We start from the raw sequence: 9820 nt of genomic DNA, 5'->3' as shown, positions 1-9820 counted from the left end.
CGGTAGTCGGGAAGGGGAGTGGAAGCAGGAGTTGTGTGTGTGTGTCTATGAGAGAGAGGAGACGGTAGTCGGGGTTGTCTGATCGGTAAACAAATGAATAATGTCAGTCTGGGATGGAGACAAAAAGGAGACCACAACAAATGTTGTGTCTACAGGAGAGAGAGAGAGAGTAATTTTAGTGGTATGAGTCATATGTAGAGACATATAGGGTGTGTGAGAGAATCCCATAGAGATAAAGACAAAATGAAAGACGAGTGGAGACTGTGTGTGTGGCGGTGAAAAAGAAAGCTGAGGTACCGAGTGATACCAGAGAACAGTAGAGACATGAGAGATAATGAAAACCGTGTAATGTATAATGATAGGGAGAGTGTGACACTTCTCAAGGGAGACGTCGACCGACCATGTTTGCGAGGATAGGAGAAACATGAAGTGAGCGTGCGGGTGAGCTGGAAAAAAGAGAGTGATAGCTACTTGAAGGAGCATGCATGCGAGAGAGATGGGCGTGAAAGGAGTGAACAAAAAAGGATTCAAATATTTGAATTCGAGATGATGATACATGTAATCCATACTCAAATCAAAATTGATCTATCAAACATGTATACTCATATAAATTCACGCACATATATGTTATTTAATATGTAGATATTACTGATCCATACATTTTAGTAGAACATAATTTGGTTAAAAAAAATTCAAATTCAACCTTAAGATTTCGAGATCGTTGTATTTGTAAATCATATTATACATATAAAGGAGCAAAATTATTTGTTGTGCTTTTGAAAGTATATATAAAAAATGATGTATATAGAATGTAATTCCAATTGAAAATGGACCCCGCCCGAAAAAAATAAAATACAAACGGGATTCGAATTGAGTTGGCACGGTAAACGTGCACTCTGCAAAATTTGAACGAAGCGGGGAAAGTCGCAGTAACCGCTCGAAACCAAAATCTGTGAGATGGAAATCACTACTGCTTATCTCTGCCACGCAAAGCCTATCTGCTGGATTTCTATAGGTTTTGATAGGGGTAGGTTTGTAATTTCACTCAAACGTGACGTAACCGCCTCTCACCCGGATTCATACACGGTGGGTACCAAAACACAGTGTGTCCTCGGCCGAAATCGACTCCCTCCCCGATTCATATTCATACACGGTGGGCGCCAAAAACAAACTCTCGTCGGCAAATATTCGGTGTATGCGAGATTACCGTCCTATCCCCAACCGACTAATATTGTTGTGATGTAGTAGAAATTTGAAAGGGGGGCTAAGTTTGTAAATTTCCTCGCATTTGAGACAAGCGCACCCTGAATACATGGTTCCCCCCTTCCTCTCTACCTCCCTTTTCCCCATTTGTACTCCGTGGGCGCCAAAACACCCTCTCCACCCCACCCTCCTCCGTCCGCCGCCGTCCGCCACCCCATCCACTGCTGTCCTCCTCCACCATGCCGGAGCTGATATCCTGACGCCGCCGTCCATTACAAGAGATCGACCTCTCTCATCCACGGCTTCGGACTGGGATCCTTGCATCCCGTCCTCTCGCTTCATCCCCGCCGTCGTCCACCTTGCCGGCGCCGCTCCGACGACCATCTCGTCCACCGCGCCCCGCCACCACCGTCTACCCTCCTAAATCTGCTTCCACGCCGCCGACAGCCATTGCTACCGCAGCACCGTCAAATTCTCAGCAGATGCGTACACGGCGCCGCACCAGAGGCGGTACTCTTTCGTATTTGCTCAACTTATTTATCACAGCAAGAAAATAGATCTTCACTGCTTTACTCTAATTTCTTGTCTTGGTTGCGAAGTTGCCTTTGTCTGATTTGCACCTTCAGATCCGCCATGGCACGCTCAACACTATACTCCCAATGCTTATGGTTTTCCCCTTTTATATTCCACACTAGTTAAATCACAGTAGACTAAATTTCAAAATTGGGTCAGTCGATTTTTCAGAGCTCGCCGGAGTTCGCCGGTGCGATTGAAGGGGCTAGGGTGGTTGTGGAGCCTCACCGAACGAAGAAAACTCGACACGGGTGGGGGTTGGGGTGGGTGTGGGGGTGTGGGGTGGCGGAGGAACACAGGTGGTGGGGGCCGGTGGTCCGGCCGGCGGCCCGTGCGGTGTTCTGTATGGGAAGAATCAGAGACGAGGAAGAAGAAGGGTTAGGAGACGTAGGATCTTCATCCAACCGCCTGAAATGGTCGAGAGATAGCTGGGAGTTGCATTCTTAATGCGCTCTGGTTCATCATGTGTGGGCACTGCGCAACCAACATTTTATTATCCAAAATCTGATTGCTCTTCTTTACCATGTTCCTCTTCCATTCTTTTTTAACATGTATTGTCTCCGTTCCTAAATACAAGTCTTTGCATAGATTCCACCAGGGACTACATATGGAGCAAAATGAGTGAATCTACACTCTAAAATGTATCTGGATACATCTGTATGTGATCCATAGTGGAAATCTCTACCAAGACTTATATTTTGGAATGGAGGGAGTATGATAGTAGTAAAGTATGTTCCTTGTACTGAAGATGAGCAGGGACATTTACAGTGTAGAGGTCTATACGGTCGGTTGTGATGGACACTTTGAGCCTCTTTGATTCGTAGGATCTTGTAAACATAGGAATAGGATTTGTAGTGGCCTGCCCACTTGAATCCTATAAGAATAGTAAGGAAATGCGGGGAGCTGTGTCGCCTTTGAGAGTTACACTGATATTAACAGTACCGCACCTTCACTTGAAGAGAGCTGGTATCCGAAGCCTTTCTAGCCGTACCGGCAATACTAGCACATATATTCCAGCAAGTTCCACTTTGCTGATTTTACTCTGATGCTTAAGGTTTTCCCGTTATATCTACACTATGATCTGTGTAACTGCTTTGTGTCGTACTAGCAGCAGTCCACTCTTGAAGCTAAACACTTCAATGACTTACAAAATTGGCACTAAGGCATTGAGTGTCATTCTGGATGCAATGACAATTTAAACTTCTACTTTTCCACATGTGCCTTACGGATCTTTTTTGCAGGAAATCTGCTCGAAGAAGAATTCCAGTTTGACAAGAACGACAGGATATCGCAAATATGCTGCCCGCTGCTTTGCTCTTGTTAGTACTTGTTGTCCTGTATCACTGTACTTGCATACATACCTGGTTCATTATGTAACAGCAATGCATGATAGCTTGCTTATCAATTGTTCGCTTCAAATTATCTGATCTGTATGAATGGTTACATTAGTGTAGAATATATCCAATGCTAATATTTTTTTAGCTCTGCATTGTTCTTGTAAGTACATATTGTCCTTTATCAGTGTACTTATAATGACAGGTAGTTGTTTATGTACCATCACTCTGCAACTTATTTTCATTTGCCCTCCATTTTCTACACATCAGATCTATATTTACTCTTATCATAAGGTTAGTACTGAAGAAGTTTAGCTATGCATTGCTCTTGGCTGTACCTTTTGTCTGTATCGCTGCATTTACATTTATAACTACTTGATTATGTAGCATCACTCTTCATCTTATCTTAAATATTCTCCATTTTTTCGTATATTATCACATCTATATTTACTCTTAACAAAATGTAGAATAAAAGCAATGCTTTTGAAGAAGATTCTGTGGTAAACTTCTTGAATTGCCCCCCCCCCCCCCCCATCAGCATGGACAAGGCCTTTATAGAGTCTGTCTTCATCAATAATATAAGTTTGTCCATCTCAAGCCTTCAAACTTTGTTGTATATATTTGGTTAGGCATGACTGCACCAGCTGTTCATTTTTAGTGTTTGCATCAAATTGTTTGTTTAAAGTTTATTATGTAGTTCATAAACAAAAGTTTGTCATTTCTCAATTTAAATTTTCAGTTGTACAACCAAGTTCCTTCTTCATACCATGTAAATTAAATTATACAGAGCAAGTGATCTTTTTTTGCACTGCATGTATGCTTCTGTTCTTCATCCATAATTCAGTGGTGTGGTGAACCTACCCACTACAGCACAATGTCATATTCTGCAATGTCTTAACTATGAACAATGTCATATCATTCTACTATTATTTAAACCGTCTCTTTATTTGCCAATCTGAAATGGTATAAATTGACAGCACACTAACCATTGATATTTATGAGTTCTTGATCTGTAATCCAGTGGTGTCGTGAAGCTGCCAACTCCTTCACAATGTCATTTCCTGCCATGTCTTGACCTGAACAATACCATATTGTGTTAATGCAATTTTAAACTGTGTCACTTTATTCCATTTTGCTGAAATCAATGATAGCAACCCAAATAGAAGGTTCGACATCTATAACGTCGGCGATTTGCTGCACCGAGGCTTCTCCCCGTCGCTTTTACAGGCCAACAGCTTGTATGACAGCGGGCAATTCTTGTATAACGGCGACGCGTTCTACACCCTGAATATGACGCATGGCTCGATCCTGCCCCCGCTCATCAACACGTTCGAGGTGTACTCGCTCATTCGGATGGAAAACTTTACCGCTGACTCCCAGGATGGTAAGATCGATCATCGACATAGATATTGCACGCATATGACGAATATATCATGCGTGTGACAAGATTCGCACCATCATCATGCAGCTTATTCAGTTGATGAACAGCACCTCCAGCTCCCTGCACTTAAAACAGATCTTAATGACAAAAATCTCATTGTATACTTGTGTAGACCCCTGAAGATTCTCAACTCCATTAGACATTGCCAGTATCCTCATTAAAGTAATAGAAACAAGTTTATCAACCAGCTGATTCAGTCCTACACTAAACTCCTTAGTAAGACAATAACCAGCTAATTCAGTCCTACACTAAATTCCTTAGTAAGCCATGTTCTAAAGTTCAACGGCCCACAAACCATGGCCAAGACCGTTGTAGAGGAATGGATTGATACAATTTATTTTCTTCTATTAAAATAACTTTGCAACTAGTTAAGTACTTAAGTTAATGTCTACATTCTTTTAAATACATATGAACGCCCATACCCAACACATACAGCTTTTTTCATTCCATTTATATTTGTTTCCATTGTCTTTTGGCTGTTGTAGTCAGTTACATGAAAGAAGTCAAGAAACACTACAATTTGACACGAATAAACTGGAATGGAGATCCGTGCTCCCCAAGAGAATATTCCTGGGAAGGTTTGACTTGCGACTACTCTAAGAGCAACCAGAATCCGAGGATTGTTGGAGTGTAAGAACCTAACAGGGACTTGTACCATATACATTTCGGAATCTGAACATCACAATTCAATATTTTTTAACTTTTGAAGCACATTCTGTTATATAAATAATTTACTGTAAACCTGAACCACAAAAAGATACTAGAATAATCTCAAGGAAACATGTTAGCTCAATGATATCACAAAATGAAGACATTTGTATTGAATGATTTTTTAATTTTTTTTTTTGCAGAAATCTGTCTACCAGCGGACTGAAAGGTGGATTAACCATAGCATTCATGAACATGGTATCACTGGAAAACCTGTAAGTGGTGCCTACCACAAAATATTAATGGGATAAATGAGGTTATGTTAACATCTTTGTGATCCTAAGCATAAAACATATGCAGGGATTTGTCACACAACAATTTGACAGGAGGTATTCCAGACTACCAAATAAAGTCAATAAAAGTTCTGTAAGTCTCTGCTGATTATAATGTTTGGGTGATGATATAAATTTTAGAGAATGGTTTTAACTATTATTTTACAGAGATTTGTCATATAACGAACTCGATGGACCAATCCCTCATTCTATTCTTCAAAGATATCAGGCCGGTCTGCTTGACTTAAGGTTTGCATGCTCTGTTGCACAATCCTTTCGTCTTGACTGAATGTTTCACAATTTCTTACAACAGAAGAAAAAAATAGATCAAACTAAACAACTACACCGAAAAGAAACAGGGTTAAGCCTCATAGAAAAAAAATCAAGGTTTAGCAAAAATCTTCGCACATTTCACAAAACAAGAGTTATACAAGTTTGACTTTCTGTGGCAACAGTTTGGTTGGTGTTACATTTTGTGGCGTGCCACACTTTTCCAGCACCAAGCCGCAGCAGCCTCATTGTCGTATATGTGAACACTTACCAAATTTGACGAAGTTGTGATGGCCAATTCGGGTGCCACAAGAAGTGTGTGCAGCAACACTTGCGCAGAGCATTGCATTGATCTAAACATTCCATCAGTTACGTGTACTAGTATAACTATAAGGCTTTATCATCTATCGGCATTCAATATGAGAAATAGATAAGGACATTTAGTAACTGCACATGATTTACAAACCATGAAGTTTCTTCTTTTAGAATGCATAGATGAGAAACCATGAAGTTTATTCGTTCAGAGTGCATACATGTTTAGCATGTTAGTCGTGTTAGAAAATGGAGGCATCTTCTAATCATAATTTTGTAGAGCTGTTGTAGCTAACATCTTATGTGTTCATTTTTTTTCTATATGTTCTGTAATGGTGCCACTAGGTTAGAAGGCAATCCCGTATGCTCAAAAGTCAAAGATACGTACTGTTCAAATAAGAAGAGCACCAAATCTACCATGGTCATCACAGTGATAGTTCCTGTAGTACTTGTATCCCTCCTAGTAGTGATGTGCATACTCTGGAAATTGTGCTGGAAAGGTAAAACAATACATTTCGCTCTTAAATTCCCTTCCATCAATGGAATAGGTGGTAGAAATTAAACAGCAGCTTCACACCAAAACTTTCATGTAACACACTACTTTTTGACTCTGCGGGGATGTCAGGAGATACTGAGGATTATGCTATGTATGAAGAGGAGACGCCCCTACATATTGACATCAGACGGTTCACCTACGCAGAGCTAAAGCACATAACAAACGACTTCAATTCAATAGTTGGAAAAGGAGGTTTTGGTACTGTTTATCATGGCACAATGGAAAATGCTGATGAAGTGGCGGTAAAGGTGCTTATGGAGACATCAATAGCGGAGTCAACGGATTTCCTCCCTGAGGTATACCATAAGACCAACTAGGTCAAATTAATGATTCTTCAACAGAAAGTAAACTATAAGTGTGCAAGATATCAATCCTTTCCAGAGTCCATATCCAATGAAATGATGCAACTGGCTTCAGCTCTAGGATGATTGGTAACTATATCTGTTGCTGCAGGTGCAAACCTTGTCCAAAGTTCATCACAAGAATCTCGTAACTCTACAAGGATATTGCCAGAACAAGTGCCTAGCCCTCATTTATGACTTCATGCCCAGAGGAAATCTTCAACAGCTTTTAAGAGAAGGTTTTTCTCTCCACTATTTCAAAAGCACACACCAACAGCTTTCATTAACTACTTGGAAACCACCTACGTGCTACTCCCTCCGTTCACAAATATAAGATGTTTTGGATATTTCAATATGGACTACATAGAGACTGAAATGAGTGAACAAACACACTAAAACTTGTCTATATACATCCGATTCAGAAAAAATTTAAAACATCTTATATTTGTGAACGGAGGGAGTAAATTTTATATTGCGCTTCGCAGCATAATAAAAAATTGATAGGACCTGGCATAAGTTTTTTTAAAATCAAATCAAATAAATCTGGCATTGACACCCTAGACCCTACTGTAAACAAGGAGTTTTTTAAATAAAATCTGATTTCCTTGTTAAAGGTGTAGTTGGTTGCATAGACTGTTATTGCTGCTGCTAATCATACACTTGAGTTGGTGGACCTAGTTCTTTTTAGAGCTTTTCTTTTTTGGAAAATTCTACTTAGAATTGTCCATTGTCAAATTCATAACCATAGCATGGTCATAGATACTTGGCTAACAAATTTGGGCACAACAGTTACATATCTCTACTCAGTCATAGTTATGACTTGATAGTTGCATATTTAAAATCAGTAAGAAACAAAGCAATGACGGAGGTACATATTCAAAGAATACTTCAATAGCTTGGTTCCATTGTTAAAAGAAAAATCTTTGTTAAAGAGAAGGAAAAACAGTGATCTCTTGAAGATCAAAGAGCTTATTTATGCCAGCTTCAGACCATAATAGACCCATTGATACCAAGGTTAATCATTGTGTGTTGTTTTAACATCATTTCTGAAGTTAAATGTGCAAAATTACAAAGCTAGTATGTATGCTACCATGCATGTATCTTGTGGCACTTAAATTAAATTTGGTACATCTTGATGCAGGAGAAGACTACAGTTTGAATTGGGAACAGCGACTTCATATTGCACTTGGTTCTGCACAAGGTTGGAATTTCATTTACATGCTTCCTTTAGGCGATCTATGTATGTATCCATATGTTGACAAAGTAAACTACAGGACTGGAATATCTACACGAGTCATGCACCCCATCAATAGTTCACAGAGATGTCAAGACCGCTAACATCCTTCTGGACAAGAACCTGGTGGGGATCATAGCTGATTTTGGGCTTTCACGGGCTTTTAACGATGCGCACACACACATATCTACTGTTGCTGCTGGCACTCTTGGCTACCTTGACCCCGAGTACCATGCAACTTTCCAGCTCACCACCAAGACAGATGTTTACAGCTTCGGCATCGTGCTCTTGGAGATCATCACTGGCAAGCCCCCGGTGTTGATGGACCCTCAAACCTACCACCTACCAAATTGGGTACGCCAAAAGATTGCCAAAGGCAGTATCCAAGATATCGTGGACAAGAAGCTGTTGGATCAGTATGACACCAGTTCCCTGCAGAGTGTGGTGGACCTTGCCATGAACTGCGTCGAAAGCGCAGCCATGGACCGTCCTACCATGACCGAAGTTGTTTCAAGGCTAAAAGTGTTGCTGCCAACGGTTCCAAGTGAAAAGCAGTATGCTTCTGCGTCCTCTCGATGTACGAACTCCATGGATGCTGAAATGCGAAGGCAGTTCCAGTTGCTGATTTCTGAAGAAAGGAACGAGGAGAGCTCCTTCCGGTCTGGTTATACCGGTGGGATGCCAGAATTAAACCCTCTATCTGGACGTTGAAGGGAAAATACCAGCTGAGTTGTTGCATCTGCTTAGTTAAAGTTTGGTAATTTGCTATTGTGTTGTCATTGGTTGTTTATAAACTACAATTCATTCATTTTATTTCCAGTTCCCAGTCTTGCTTGTTGTTTGGATGAGGAGTACTTTTTTGCGCGACACTGGGGTTTAGTTCAAGTAATTTTGAAAAAGGAAGCATCTTCTTCCATGCGATGAGAACTCGGTGATCTATTAACCGGTGCTCGAACATTAGGGTCTAAACCAAATCGAAAACAAGTAGTCAGCTTAAACACTGCTACTTTAGAATTCCAAGTTTTATCCCCAATCCCTCTTGCATGCTGTTGAATTAGATTAAAAATGCGTGCTCACTGTACCAAATCCTCTAAGCAATTGTCGAGTTCATCGACCATCCCAAAAATATATGTGATGGGGTACTATATGAATCAATGAGCGAGTTAGCACCTATATAAGCTACCAAGAGGCTGATGCTTATGAAGGGGCAGAAATGGAACCATATGACATACCTAACCCTCGTCCGCCGTCGGCCCTCGCCCGCAGACAGCTCCTCGACTCGGCCGCTTACTGCAGCGCCTTCTTCGCCTCCAGGCCGAGACCCGGGCTGTTGTGGCGGTGGTCTTGGGGAGAGGGGCGGGGCGAACCCGCGCCGTGCGAAAACCCATGGCCGCCATCCCCGACGGCGACGGCAGAGGGCCGTGCCTGCTATGCGTTCTGCAATCTGGTCTGGTCCAGTGAACCCAAACGACCGCACGCGCGGAGCCGAGTCGCGCGTGTAGGCCCTACTGCCCTAAGGCCCCCGCAACAACAGCTGAATCACTCGTGCTTCTGGAGTTCTGGGTTGAGAGAAAGT

General features: G+C 41.4%; 1 protein-coding gene across 1 annotated transcript; it reads left to right on the top strand.

Moving 5' to 3' along the window:
- The first annotated feature begins 3649 nt into the window (after positions 1-3649).
- On the top strand, positions 3650-9453 carry LOC119272597 (probable leucine-rich repeat receptor-like protein kinase At2g28990). The gene is made up of 10 exons (XM_037554057.1): positions 3650-3669; positions 4262-4494; positions 4579-4649; positions 5403-5474; positions 5560-5588; positions 5987-6054; positions 6739-6965; positions 7123-7249; positions 8152-8211; positions 8285-9453. Exons 1-10 carry the CDS (start codon positions 3650-3652, stop codon positions 8953-8955), a joined length of 1578 nt encoding a protein of 525 aa, XP_037409954.1. The 3' UTR covers positions 8956-9453.
- The last annotated feature ends 367 nt before the right edge of the window (positions 9454-9820 follow it).

Source organism: Triticum dicoccoides, chromosome 3A, assembly GCF_002162155.2.
Source record: "Triticum dicoccoides isolate Atlit2015 ecotype Zavitan chromosome 3A, WEW_v2.0, whole genome shotgun sequence".
Taxonomy (NCBI): Eukaryota; Viridiplantae; Streptophyta; class Magnoliopsida; order Poales; family Poaceae; genus Triticum; species Triticum dicoccoides.
Note: the sequence above shows the minus strand (reverse complement) of the source record. Positions and strands in the feature narration are given on the sequence as shown.